General features: G+C 36.3%; 1 protein-coding gene across 3 annotated transcripts in view; it reads right to left on the reverse strand.

The window, feature by feature from the left end:
- SDK1 (sidekick cell adhesion molecule 1) overlaps nucleotides 1-15,696 on the reverse strand; it is a 1,143,865-nt gene that overhangs the window by 771,672 nt on the left and 356,497 nt on the right. For all 3 annotated transcript variants that reach the window (XM_072597683.1, XM_072597681.1, XM_072597682.1), the window contains exon 3: nucleotides 8,182-8,341. In XM_072597683.1, coding sequence (XP_072453784.1) covers nucleotides 8,182-8,341 — 160 coding nt within the window. The remainder of the gene's footprint in view (nucleotides 1-8,181; nucleotides 8,342-15,696) is intronic.

Here is a 15,696-nt window from a genome sequence, read left to right on the forward strand (position 1 = left end):
TGTGCCAATCTGCATGTTCCTGTAATATAACTTGGAACATAATTTTACTAATTTTAATTGCCCTCACAGTTTCACCTAAAATGTTTGATCACAGCACTGAGGTAAATATTGTTTCTACATAACTGCAGAGCTCGAGTTCCTTTCGGTCATACACATAAAAAGTTGGAAAGGTTTTAATTATGAACCTGGCAGTCGTCCATAGGCCTATTATTTGAGGATCAGTCTAGATGAGTACGATGTGGATCATTACCAGAAAGATGACCATTGGAAGATTAATTTTCTCTGGCTATGGTATCTCACCACGATGTCATATTAAGGCACAAAAGTGCCAAGCCTAGAGGCCTGTATTGGGCTACCCGAGTCTTTCTTACCTGTCCCAGGTTTTCGGTTGGCCAAACCGGATAAACGTATGAGAGAAAGGACGTTCCAGAGTCAAACAGGGGTTGAGCTTTATTTCAGGGTTTCGGTTACAAGTGCAGGGGGATCTTCCTTAGGAGGAAGAGGGGGAGATTTCCTAAGGAGGCTAAGCTTAAGGGATTGGAAGTAGAAGTACAAGCGGGGAGAGAGGGGGAGGGGAGAGAGGAAAGGAAAGAAGCGGAGCCTTACTGTCCTCTTGGCTCCACACGTGCTAAGAGAGAGCTTTCTGGCTTCCTCAATCCTACTTAATCTTCAGCCACACAGTTTGCATCTCAATACCATGCTGTTAGGTAACTAGGTGTGCTCCAATCCGGGACGACCTCGAGGGCAGGGAGACTCCACCCATCAGGTATCTCCGGGGGAGAGGTGGAAATACCCGAGCTAGCCGAGCTAGCTCAGTCTGACCTTCTCGAACCCCCGCTGTTCATGGAGGGCCTCGTAAGACTCTAAGATTTAGAAGTCCCACTTTTACCCGCCCGAGACCGTCCACACGGAATTGAGCTTCCAGTCCCAACACAAAAGAGTTGCAATTTTCCTTCATGTAAGATCCAATGACATCATAGATAACTAAAGTATTGAAATCTTGAAGTTTATGGTCACTGTATTTTTCCTCCAAATATTTACTCTTGTCATATCCATTGTCTTGTTCACGGTATTTAATAAATATTTTCAGAATTTAATGTGATTTTACATAATCACATGATTTAGAGTTGGAAGGAGTTGTTTAGTCTACCAGGGGTGGGGAACATCTGACCTCAAGGCCACATGTAGCCCTCTAAGTCCTCAAGTGCAGCCTTTTGACTGAATCCAAACTACACAAAACAAATTTCCTTAATAAAAGGATTTGTGCTGTAAAACTTGGACTCAGTCAAAAGGTCGCACCCAAAGACCTAGAACACTATATTAGTAAATGTCTTGCTTTGTTGGGAAAGAGAAGGAGACAAATTAAAAAAGGGGGGTGCTGCCTGTATAGACCAAACTAAACTTGAAGAATTGTTAAATATACAATTGATTACTAAGGGACTGATGCTAGAGAAAAACAAGGCCATCATTCATGAAAAGGAAGAGGAAGGCAACCAGGAAGATTAAAAATTTGCAAGATTTTAAAGAAAATGTATACAAACCTTTAGAAAAAGTGTAACTAATATGAAAGAGCACAGTTGGATTTAGTGGGAAAAGCACTGCGTTTGGACTTGAATAACCTAGGTTTGATTCATAGTTCTTTTAAATGAAAAGAGTAAAAATTACATTTATAAAACCTCTAAGGTAGATGTTATACATGCAATATCTTTTCATCTTTAGAGGACCAATGTGAGATAAATACTATCGAGATTAGAAATCCTCATTTTATAGAGAAACTAAGTTTCAGGAAGGTGCATAGGATCACAGGTTGAGAACTGGGATGGACTTCAAACATCATTCATCCATTCTCTTCATTTAACAGATGAGGAAACTAAGACCAGGAGATGTGAAGTGACATATCCAAGGTAGTGAATGGCAGCAAGATGTAGTGGAGTCAAGAGATACCTGAATTAAAATTCTGCCTTTGGTGCTTAATGTCTATGTAATCATGGGCAAGTAAGACAAAAGGCAGTAGAGTGGATAAGGTACAGGAAGACTTGGGTTTAAATCCCACTTTCAGGAATTTAACAGTCATGTGACCTTGGGCAAGTAACTTCTCAGTGCCTCAGTTTTCTTATTATAAAATAAGGGAGTTGGACTTGTTAGGCTCTAAAATCCTTTCCAGATTAAAATCTGATGATTCAAATGTGGAAATGAACCTAGCACATAAAATGACATATTTCATCAACAATACTGTCAGTCCTCAGGACCAACACAGAATAGATGGGATGTAAAAAATTGTCAAGTCCAACTATAGTCTGACTGAGAATTCCCTCTGTAGCAGCTTGAACATACAACTAGACTCTTTCTTGGAGAACAAAAAGTAGGTTTCATCTGAGTATTTTCAATACTCTTGATTTTGTTTTGTTTTGTTTTGATTTTTTTCTGCTTTGCTTTTAAAAGTCTATCAGAATCTCTATTCCTCAGAAGGTACAGTAATCATGTCCCTATTCAACTAGAACTTTAGGGATTTCTTCTTTAAATTTCAATGCAGTGACATAAGAATGCTAGATCTTCAGAGCTATACAACCTTGGTTCTGGGATTTAATTATTCTTCCTATTACAACAAAGAAATCTGCCTCTAGCCATAAGACAGTCTTGAACTAGATATAATTTGAATTTAATTTGCAAAGGGTGACTACAGGAAGAGATGCATACTTTTTTTAAAAGGACATTTTACTTATTCTAATGCATAAAATGATTTATTGTGAATGTTATTTCAAGGAACAGGCATAAAAACACACAAATTCACCTATGCAAATTGGATTAAATCCTGGAACTGCTGCCAAGATGACACTATAGTCACTGTTGCTTAAAAAAAGTGGTTCTGTCATGTTGAAAGTAAGATAAAATTTGGAAATATAATGAAAAAATTTTTTGAGTTCACAGTAGAGATTACCAGGAAAGTATTCATTTGTATTCTCTGATTTCAACATAAATAGGTTGTTCCATTGATAACAGAAAAATTACATTTTTTATTCTGATTTATGATAAAATTGAATTCAGTTCAGTTCAACAGATGTTTATTAAGTGCCTAGTATGTGCGAAGTATAGTGCTACATGGCACTGGGGGAAGAAAGTTCCTTCACTCCATGATCTTAAAATGTACTGAGGATATTCAACATGACTACATAGAAAATATATTTTAAAAAAGTAATTTTTTGAGTGGAATAGGAAAGCAACAACTGATAAGGGAAGAGAATATCAAGTACTCTAATTTGGCTGGAATGTAGAGAATGAAGGAGAGAACAATGTGTGCTTAATACAGAAAGAAGGACTAGGGTAAAATTAGGAAAGATCTTAAATGCCAGTCAGAGGAGTTTGTATCTTCCTCAAGAAGCTTCAATGACTCACTACTGCCGCAACACCTGGGGATTGGCATAGTCACAATGTGCTTTAGTAATGCCAATATGGACTATGAATTGGAGAGACTGGAAGAAAAGAGATCAGTGAGGAGGCTGTGAAAGCATTCTAGGTGAGAAGTAATGAACTAATGTGGCAGTTGTGTGGATGGTGAGAAAGGGAAAAGATTCCAAGAGATGTTGTGGATGTAGCCTTGATAAGATTTGGCAAATGACTGGATATGAGGGTTAAGGGAAAGAGAGGAATTAAAGATGATACTGAGGTTGTGAAACTGGATGACTGGAAAGACAGTGGTGTCCTTGACAGAAATAGAGAAAATTAGAAGATGGGAGAGTTTGGGAGGAAAGAAAATGAGTTCTGCTTTGCACTTGCTGAGTTTTGAGATGCCTCCAAGACAACCAGTTCAAAATGTCAAACAGGTTGTTGGTGATGCAGCTCGGGAGAGATACTGGAATTCATAGATCTGGACATCATGTGTATAGAGGTTAAAATGAAAACCATGAGCATTGATAAGGAAAAGGATAGAGATAAAAAATGAAAGGGAATGCAGGAAAGAGTACATTTACATCATCCTTTCATTCTCAGGTTGTTGTGCTCATCCTTCGTTTTCAAAGGGGACCATGACAACATTTCATGACTTGTACTTGACTTTGTTTTGAGTGAGGGAGGGCTACGCAAGATCACCAGCCTCACTTTCTCCTCCTAGATCTAGTGACCAGATAGGATGACCCAGGATGCAATGGAAGATCTTGGCCTTTTAGGCTATGATCTTTTCAGGTACTCAAAGTGAGGTAATGCTCATTCAGTGATATTCTCAGTTATCTTCAACTTGGCCCTTTCCACTGGCTCCTTCTTATTTGACTAAACACATTCTCAGGAGTCCTAAATATTAAAAATATCTTTCTCTCCATCTTCTAGGAAAGTTAGGGAAAGGAGAAGGTTTGGGGTTGGGAATGGAAAAAGATAATGAATTTTATGTTGGACTTACTCAGTTAAAAGGTATCTAGGCAATGAAGTGGAGGGAAAACTGTGCCGAAAGTCAGGAAAATTTGACTTCAAATCTCAGAAACTTAGTAGTTATGTGACCCTGGGAAAGCCATTTAACTTTTGTCTGCCTTGGATTCCTCATCTATAAAATGGAAACTACTTCCTAAATCTGTTGTGAGGATGAAATCAGATGACATTTGTAAAGCACATGGAATATCTTAAAACACTATAGAAATGCTAGCTACTATTTAGACTGAGATGCCTTACAGGGCACAAAGATGGAGATGTATAAAAGGTAACTGAAGACTGCAGAAGAAAGATAAAAGTGGAAAATGGGGATTTGAAAGTCATCTGTAGAAATAATGATGACTGAACATATAGGAACTTATGAGATTCTCAAAGCAAGCATGTAGAGAAAAAAGAAGATAGGAGAGGATCTAGGATAGAGTACTAGTTTAAAATCATGTAATGGGCATGGGACATGGATGATAACCCAGCAAAAGAGTCTGGAAAGGAACAGTCTGAAAGGTAAGAGAACCAGAAGAACACAGGGTCATGAAGACCCAGGGGGAAAAGTTTCTAGGAGAAGAGAGCAATCAATGGTTTTGGAAATGAAAAGAGAACAAGAAGGATAAGGTCTTAGAAAAAAGACATAAAATTTAGCATTTAAAATTAGGTATTTTTTCTAAATAAGCTTAATTTAAGGAGGTAATATCTATCAATTTCATACATCATCAATGGAAAGGAATATAAAATTTTTAAATATAAATATTTCCTATGACAGTTAAAGCTACTTATTTTAAAATAATTCACAAAATCAAACCAAATTTTTAGACAATATATACTGAAAAAGTGAAACTAGAATATGTGATGGATTAGCTTATTAAAAATAGATAAGAAGAAAACGGTAGTTTTCTGCTTGCTCTGTAGAACTCTATCAACTTTAATGGAAACTGAAAAGGTTTTCAGTATGGGTCTGGTTACAGTCATATTTCCACAGTATCAATTTGACTGTGATTAGAGAGGTTCATCATTAGGCTGGATCCAAGCTAAGGTGAATTTTTCAAATATAGTAACTCTCAAGATCATTGGCTAAAATGTAGAAAAGTTGTAATCTGCACTGCTGGAAAGAGCACCTACACTTACCAAACCACAGATTCTTAAAGCATTAAGTTAACGATCCATTTGCAAAGATACATGCCCATTGTGGGTAAATGCCTAGTGTGGTCTCCATTAATGCAGATCACAACCTATTTATGACTTATTAGATAAGTCCTAAGGAGTTGTCTAAAGCACGGAGAGGTGAAGAGCCATACACAGAGTCACAAAGTTATTAAGATGTGTTTTTGTTTTTGTTTTTCGTGGGAGGTGTAATTTGAATATAGGTCTTCCTAAATTAAAGCCAAACATACTATCCACAATTGCATTGTGCTTTTTATTGATGCAACTAATAATAAATGACAGTTATGCAGACCTTTAAGCTTTATATACCTCTCTATATAGATAGCCTTATTTAATTCACACAAAAAATCCTCTGAAGTAGATACTATTAATCTCATTTTATAGATAAGCAAAGTAGAGCTAAGGCTATATGGTTTGTCCACAATCATATTTGATATATCATACATCATACATTATAAATTATATGCCATATATAAGATATGTGCATATAACCTATGTCTTTAGTCTAAAGAAGAAGTTCAATTCATTTGTGGATGATTAGCAGAAAATTCAAAACCTAGGGGAGGTTTATAATTTTATTATGAGTATAAACAAAACATAATTATGAAGATTAATTTCCTGGGAGAAAATAAACATATAATGAGTTCTAAAGTCAAATTATTTTTGGATTATACACTGTCATAGATTATTCACACCACTGGTCCCTTCCAGTGGATGAGGTAGTCAAGAATTTTCTGCATTTCAATTCCTTTCCTCCTGAGTACTATTTTGAAAATCTTTAATCATTTGTATTCCTCTTTTCTGAGTACAATTTCTTAACATCCTTACTAATAAATGACCTCGAAATCAGACAAAAGGATTGATAATGCAAAATTGGCTATATTAAAAGACATTTTATTATATATAAAACTATACCAAAAGATAATTTATAATATTTAAAGTTATTTTAAAAGATTACATCTCAGCTTATATATTTTACGTGAGGTTGATTTACACACACACAAACACACATAATACAACACATGTTCATAGTCTGAACTTTTCCCCTGCAGACCCCTGGGGTTCACAATTGGACCAATAAGATATTTATGTTGATAAATTTCATCATCCCAGGTCCCTAAATACTGATGTTGCGCCTTGAAAATTATTCTGGAAAAAAGACCTACAATTTCTCCGGCAATCTCCACAGAAAAGACGTTTACTTCATCTGGGCCTGGTACTCTCCCATCGATCTTGCTGTCGTTTGTTTGTGCGTTTGCTCTGCCTTTCTTTGTATCCACTGCGTCTGACACTTAATAGATGCTAGCTAACTGACCGAGTGGATCTAGACCTCTGGCCCACCTAACAAAGAGTAAGTTCCCCAAGGATGCATACTTGGGCACTCCATCTTCTTTCCTCTGTCCTCTTCAGTTAGACTTGCTCAATAACAGCTCCTCATTAACACAAACACATCCAGAAGCCGGAGCTCATGTTCAAAATACAGACAATCACTACCAGGTTTAACACTCAATAAGTATTATGCAATACTGGGGATGAGGGGAAAATGAGGCATGAGGTATGGATGTTGTATCTTATTCCAGGTATTTTCAGTTGTAACATCCTACCACTTTTAATACATATGAGGATCAAGGACCAGGACAGGTTTTATATCTCTGATGTCATCGGTACAGAAAAAAAAACCCTAGATGAGGAAAGGCAGTGAGAGATTAAGTGATCTGCAGAGGATCACAAAGCCAAAATAGGTCAGGACCTAAAACTAGGCCTTCCTGACTCCAAAGCTATGTTTTTATGCATTTCCTCATGCCAGTATTGGACGGCCTTAAAAACATTTTCTTTAAAATGTAGTATTATATTGATGACTAACATATACTTTGGACATCCTGCTACATTTGCATAAGTCACTTATTCTGAATATTTAGAAAGCATATAGAATAGTAATCTAAATGGGTAAAAACACTGAACTGTATAGTATTTAAGTATAAGCAGTGTTGACAGTGAGGCAAGAAGGAATGGATGGCAAACACTGAGAAGGATCGCTAATGGTCACTGCACAACCTTTCTTTTCCCCAGCTACCAACTTTCTTCACATTTAATCTCAAAGCTCAGGATGAATGCATTACCCATTTCCTTCCTCCCTATATTCAACCTTTTCCCATCCTGACATTTGATATATAGGAAAGTTGTACTTATTGACAACTGCAGAATCCTGCAGCTGCTGACTTAATCATCATTAAGGAAATATGATTAAGCATTCACGCTTTTTGAGGTCTTACAGTGCTCCTGCATTACTATGGTTAGAATCTATTGCCACAGTAACCAAGTTTGTCATGAGAAAGTGTGTTTTTGCATTTCTCCATGTCTACATGTCACTTTTACCATGTCAATGTTTATGAAAGAAGTACCAACAGACTTACTGCCCAAAAATAATGGTTTCCTTAATATAAAAGCAATAAAAAAATTAGTCACATTCTAATAACAAATTTTTTCCCTTTACAAATCCATTAGAAATGCAATGAAGTATTTTCCACTTTTTGTATTGGCATGGTTAACAAGTCAAATATACTAAACAAATAAACTCTAACAAAATTTTATATTTAAGTGATCAATTACTTATATTCGCTGGTATAGGTGGTGATCTCATTGTCATTGCATATCCATTTGAATTCCAGCGGCCAACTCCCTTCAGCAAGGCAAGTGAGTACAAGACGATTCCCTTCCAGGTGAATCTGGGGTAAACCTGGTTCAGTCTTGAAATAGGGTGCAACATCATCTGAAATAGACCAAAGACGTAAACATTCAGTTAAATATAAATATGGAAAAAACATTGTCAGAAATAACAAACCAATTCTTCTGCAAGCAACTAAAATAATGAAAGTAAATCTGATAGTTGTTCTATATAATGAAATATTGAATTACCTGGCAAATTCCCTTAGAAACATTCAGTATACTAATTAATGTCTTCACAGAGTTAAAGACTAATCAACTAACAGTAGTTGGCATGCTGGTCCTGTAGCTGTTGCTGTTTAGTCCTTTGTCAAAATACTGATTCACCAGCTGAACATAACTGGGCCTTGACTATTCATGATCCAACTAACCATTGTTCATCAGCAACACAAAAACATTACTTCTCATGAAACAACTTCACATGGAGAAGTTGGTGCCACAGGAACAATTTACAAATGGGAGATATTTTCATAGTATCATAGATTTAAAATTGAAAGAGCTACTTATACCCGTGACTTAAACCTAGGTCTTATGACTCGAGATCCACTACTTTTTTTCTGTTTCACTATGATTTTTCCAGAGAAAACAAAATTTGGACTTCAGATATGAAAAGAGCAAGTAGATGGAGAGAAAATGAAAGACACACATTCAGAGAGGAAGAGAGAGAGAGAGAGAGAGAGAGAGAGAGAGAGAGAGAGAGAGAGAGAGAGAGAGAGAGAGAGAGAGATTGATTCAGACAGGTTAGAAGCTTAGTTTACAGGGAGATAGAGGAGGGCCTCCACATTCAGTATGATAGCACTGCCCCAGGCATACTCAGAGACCATTTTTTGATTTGCCAGACAGACCTCTATCAACCAAGTAAGATAATGGAGTTAAGTAGGGTCAGGCAAGGAGGAACCACTCTCCATAAACAAGAGGTTTGCAGAGCATAATGAAGGATTCTGCTATAATGTGACTTTGCAGTGTCCACTCTGACATCTCTACACAATGCTGCTTATATTCAGGCCATCATCCTTCCCTTCTCCATATCCTTACAACCTTGGATTCCCTCCCCTTTTAGGTCCTCCAGTTCTAATAGGTAAATTTTTGGCTTTTTCTTGCCAGGAACCAGGTCTCCATGTCATTTCCTGGTCATCCTCATATCATGTCATTTCCTGGTCATCCTCATATCAAGCCACTCTTTCTATTGAACTCCCTCCCTTTGTACTTAATGTACTGTCTTTCCCCATCAGGATTAAAGTTCCTTGAGGTTAAGGACCGTCTTGCTTCCTTGGGTTTGTGTATTCAGTGCTTAGCACAATGCCTGGCACTTAGTAATTGCTTAGTAAATTCTCTCTTTAGCCTCAAAAAGAGCAGCATTTTTGCCTCTAATTTAGATTGTACAAAATCTGAATGTCGTGTATTTCTGTTATCATTCATTTTGCTTACATTCTCTCCCCTTTTCAAAGAGATTTGACTTCAAAGTTAAAAAAACAAATCTGAAAAAAAGCAATTAGGACTTGGTTCTATAAAACAAAGGATGAAACAAACAGTTTTCTTCTTGGGAGAGAGGTTGGGAATGAAGGATGTCAAATGCTGCATATGTGATTATATCTGTTGCTTTGTTGGTTGGATAACTGTTTTTCTTTCTTACAAGGGATGGTTCCACGTGTATGAGAGAAGTATAAAAGGAAAAGACTAATATTAAAAAATAGCAAAAGGTATCAATTTTCAAAAATGTAAAACAGTAGATATGAGGATAGGTAGCTTATGACAATCCATCTTTCATTTGATTTAATGTTTCTTTCAACAAATATCAGGACTGTGTAAAATTAAAATGTCTTAAATTGATGAAACTAGGCAATAGGATCCACTTTGTTATTAACTAATAATGTTAAAGTTGACCGTGGATAGGCCATTTGATCTCTTTGGGGCTCATTTTCCTAATCTATAAACTGAGAAAAACTAAACTACATAAGAGCTAAGGTCCTTTCCAGCTTTAAAATTCGAAGATTCTATGGTTTCTTAAATCACTCAGAGGTTCCTGAATGAGAATTTTCTTCTCAAAGATTACACACAGAGTTTTTCTGGATTATTTTCCTGGAGATCTTACTTGGGTAACTTCAAAGTACAGACATTTTAAGATCATCATTTTTTAAAATAAGAAATGAAAGTCTAGGAGGATTTTAACATTCACACAATATATGGTTCCCTGTTTATGTTAGATAAGTATGGCCTAATAAATCGAAATAACATATATACAGAGTTTAAGACCTTTATTTAAGGGGCTTTTTACCAATATGAGTTGATAATTCTAACCCATCACAACAGTTGAGACAAAATCATCGTCTCTGATTTTTTCCATAACAACAGCTTAATCACTTGGTGTATATATTACATTATTTCAGGCTATATCTTACATGTATCCTTAAAGTTTCTTCTGCCAAGTCACTGTTCAATTTCCCTTCTAACTTGCCATGTACTGTAACTGGAATCATCCATTCTTCTCACCTAAACAGGCCAATAAAGCTGAACTGCAATAGATATGGTTTTGATACCTAGGGATTTACTGAGCTATAGACCCTTATTAATGTCCTGCCATTTGCACTATATTAAACCAGAGAACAAGTGATGGCACTTCTTATAGTTCCAATGACCTACAAGAGCAACTCATAAAAAATATATCATTTTGAAAAGAAAAAGCCTGCAGGCGGATATTCAGAAGTTTACATTTTGTTTTACTAGTAACATACCTTTGTCAACTTAATATATTACATGAGGTGTCTAAATGAAAATGATGCCCTATATTATTCATAGAGTGGAAGTAGTTCACTAACCACTGACTATTCAACTCTTTAGAGCATAGTGATCCACTAGGGGAAATCTCCTTTAGCTAAATTAGTAAATAGACTCTGATCCTGACATGAGTAGAAAGTGTTAGAATTATAATCCCAATAAACATAACGTAAGAGAGATAGATAAGAGAGATTTCCATAAACATAACATTTAACATGAGACATAAGAAGACAACAACGTCAGTCTTCTAAAGAGGTGAAAATTATTTCCACTAGTGTTTCAGTGTTCATTCAAAAAACTAAAAGCATCTACTAGATGCAAGGCAATGTGCTATGGACAAAAAGAAACGTAAAGACAAATAAAATCTTTGCTCATGATGTTTGTAATCTAGGAAAGGAGGTAAGACAAAAACCCTAAATAAATATGACATCAAACAAAATATTCGAAGTGAATAGAAGTTACAGAATTTTATTCTCACAACAATCCTGAGAAGTACTTCCTATTATTGTGCCCATTTTACAGAGAAAGGGAATTGATGTAGAAGGGTTAAGTGATTTGCCCAGAATCACATCACTATCAAGTGTCTGAGGCATGATTTGAACTCAGTACTTCCTAATTTCAGGTCCATCCACTGTGACACATGCTACCTTGAATTCCATCAGCAGACTTTTATTAAGTACCTTCAATGCAAGTCGCTGAGTTATGTACCAGGAATACAAAGACAAAGATGAAAAATTATATGAGAAACTGATATTGGAAATAAGACTTAAAGAATAATAAGATTCCAACAGACAAAAACAGGAAGGAAGATTTTTTCAGACAAACAGAATAAAGTTAGTAAAGGCATGGAGGTGGGCAACATGAAGGACACTCGAGCAAGTAGTCCAACCTTGCTGGGAAACAGGAGGAGATAAGGCAAATTGGAGTGAGATTATGGAAGGGGCTGTTTGGTCTTATTCATTGAAAAATTGCCATTGGAGAACATCTCTCATGTATATGCCACTAAACCAGGACTATTTACCCTTTTAATCAGTGACCTGAATGATGAAGTTTAAAGTGTGTTCATTAAGATAGGATCATAGATTTAGAGCTGGAAAGAACTTTATGGAATTCTTAGTTTGGGGAGAAGAGAAAAAAAGACAGAAGAGTAGATAGGACTATAATTCAAAATGACAATTCAGAGAAGTGGTCAGAGAAGCAGAAAAGCATTCAATAGGAAGAAATAGAAGATAACATACTTAGGGAAGAAAATAAACTGTCTAAATAAAATATGAATGACTATATATACACTAAATGAAAAACATGGGCAAAAATGCAAAGCCAACTGAATATGTCAGCAATAACTGTGACGGTCTTTTAAAGGCAGATCATGCCCCTGAAATGAATGGATTGGAAAATAGTATGAACATGCAATGGGAGGCCAATATTATTCAGCAGCGGTCAGACAAAATTATGTCTTAACAATGGACGCAAAAAAATCAGAAAAAAAAATCATGGAAGAAACATAAAAACGATGAATGAGTAGATCCACAGGGGTGGGGAACCTGCTGCCTTGAGTCCACATATGGTCCAGGTCCTTGGGTGTAGCCTTCTGACTCAGTCTAAGCTTTACAGAACAAATCCTTTTGTTAAGGGGATTTGTTCTGTGAAGTGTGGATCCAGTCAAAGAGCCGCACTTGAGGATCCAGAGGGCCACATGTGCTACTGAGGTCACAGATGCCCCCCTCCTTGTGGAGGGTTTTAGGAAGCACAGCTAGTGGAAGTGAGCTCAATTCCACAAATATTACTGCAGCACCTACTAAGTGAGAGGCACAATGCTAGTTACTAGAAATGAAAAATAATGCACTCTCTGGACCCATTTAACAGGAGAGGAGGTATTGACACAAATACCTAGACTTTAAATTAGAACAAGATTAAATGTATATGATAGATTAGAAATGACCCAAGTGATTCAAAGAGGGATGAATTGTTTTTACCTAGAGGGATCAGAGAACACTTCATGGAAGTGGCATAATAGGATCGTAACATTTAAAATTCAAAGAGTCCTAGCAATTATCTAGCTCAAATCACTCACTGTAGAAATTTTTTTTAAAGGACTATAAGATACCTTAAGTGACTTGCCTAAGATCGCAAACTAATAAGCAGCTGAAGCATTATTTGAAATTAAGTCGTGTAAAACTCTTGCCACTATGCCACAATGTCTCTATGGGACCTTGAAATAAAATGATTCAATTAGGTAGAGACATGGGGAGGTGTGTGTGGGAGATATTCCAAGGATAGGAGGAACAATCCAGTTTGTTAGGAGTATAACCTATATGGGGAAGTACTGTGAAAAATGGCTGAAAGATACATTGGAGCCAGACTGTGGAATACCTTGAATGCTAGTGTAATGAATTGATATTTTACTTGATAAACAATAGAGAGCCACTAAAGGTGTTTGAGAAAGGTAATGGCATAACTAGATTCATGCAGTACTCCAATTATTTTAGAAATGATGTGAAGGAAGGTCTGGGAAAAGGGGAGCCTAGAAGTAGGAACACTAGTAAGGAAGCTGGTACAAGGGTCAAGAAAAGAGGCGATGATGGCCTGAACTAGGGAACTGTACTTTAAAAGGAGGGAATGGGGATAAAAGAAATATATCAGAGATAGAAACAACAGAGCTTACAAACAGTTTAGAGGAAAGCAGAAAGAAAATAATTAGCAAAGAGTCTAACTTTGAAACTAGCCATGAGAACTATGGAATCTCACATATATATATATATGTATATATATGTATATACATATATATAAAATCTATACACACACATACATACATACATATACACATATAGATACATATAGATTGATTTAAATGAACATAGTTCATACCTGTGATATCAACTTATGGCCCTGTTTGAAAACATCGAGATGAAATAATTTCTCAAGTCTGCAAATGACTTTGTAATTCTATTATATAGAAGCCATTGTGTAATAAACTGACTTTTAAGATAACAACGTATATGTGAGTCACATTCTATCTGTGAGATAGAAGAAACTCTTTCCTTTTATCTAACTGGGTATGAGCCATCACTCTATTCTCTACTACTATGGAATTGTTATATGGTAAGCAACTAAAAGATTCAGAGTCCTGCCACTGGAAGCATAACTACTGTAGCAAATCCATTACTTCCTATCTGGTCAAGGTAAAATCTCTATCCCTCATAAGGCTATGGAATCAACACATTTTTATGAACTAGCTATGATTTCCAGTTTTCAATATCAGTCTTTCTAGATAGCACCAAAAAGCAGCCAGACTGGAGAAATTGTGTATGCAGTAGCAAAAGTGTGATGGATTGAGAGGCCAATATACAAGATAACTAAAGGATGAGAAGTCAGCAAAGGCATAGAAAAATTCTTAGACCTTCTTAATGCAAAAAAAGGTTGATTAAGAAAACAGAAGAAAAACTACCAACTTCTAAGCCTACTTTCCCATCTGTACAAAGTCTTTATAAGAATCATCTATATATAAATCAAGGACATCCTAAATGAAGGTTTGATTAGTAGGAAGCAAGTAGGCATTTACAAATGATATTTAAATGTGAACTACATCTCTAATATTTCACAATTAAACATGGGAGAATTTAAGAAGCCTTTGGGGCTGTCATTGTTGATTATTTAAAAAAAAACACATTTGACTCAGTAGAACCAAATGTCACCACACAATGCTTTTATGAAAAGGTATCCATACAGAACAATCATTCATGATTCCTTGGAATATATAGCAACAGAAATTATAATAACGTAGCAAAAGAAACAACCCCAGTGACCTTCTTTTTGTAAACATCAGGCAAGGCATAAAATAAGAAAATGTATGTTCACAAAGATTATTTGCCATTGTAATAAAGGAGATTCAGCAAAGTCTGAGTCAAAGAGTCAATCCTTTTGAATGGTGAAGCTTTCCGGATTGTTCTTGTTTGGAGATAACATTGCACTGGCTGTATCAGTCCCAGAACGGAGCTTCCTAGACATCTGTAATCACTCAAAAGAGTTTGGCCTGACTGTCCACACAGTAAGAACCTAAATGAAGGTCTCTTGCCCAGATTTCAATATGCATATGGAAGGGCACCCTATGGAGTTTATCTGTCAGTATTTTCATCTGAGATGGATGGCAAAGATGAGTTGTACTCATATTCGATCAAGGAAAGAGGGAGCTAAAGCACCTTGGGGAAACTGCAAAGTTCCTTTAGTGAGCCCAAGATTCCCATTAAAACAAAGGTCTGTTACTTTAATACTAAAACTCTAACAGTTTTTCTATATGTCAACAAAAAATGGAATACAATTGCCCCTTAAAAATTATTACACAGAGGATAATGGAGAGGTACATGCTGCATGTGATCCAGCTACAACCTATAACCCATAAGCTCATTCTCCACTTTCCATCTGCATCTCTGCTTGGTTTGAAGTCAACAAAGTTAGATGCCCCTCCCAGGACAAGCTGATCACCATCATGTCATTAACACAGCTTTCAGTTCCTTCCCATCTTCCTCAGAGGGCTGGATGATGGAGTAATAAACTTGCCAAAACTTTCCTTTAGAGACAGCAAGAATCTGGACTTCCCAACTAACTCTGCTCTTTCCATATATAGCT

The sequence above is a fragment of the Notamacropus eugenii genome, chromosome 3 (genome assembly GCF_028372415.1).
Source record: "Notamacropus eugenii isolate mMacEug1 chromosome 3, mMacEug1.pri_v2, whole genome shotgun sequence".
NCBI lineage: Eukaryota > Metazoa > Chordata > Mammalia > Diprotodontia > Macropodidae > Notamacropus > Notamacropus eugenii.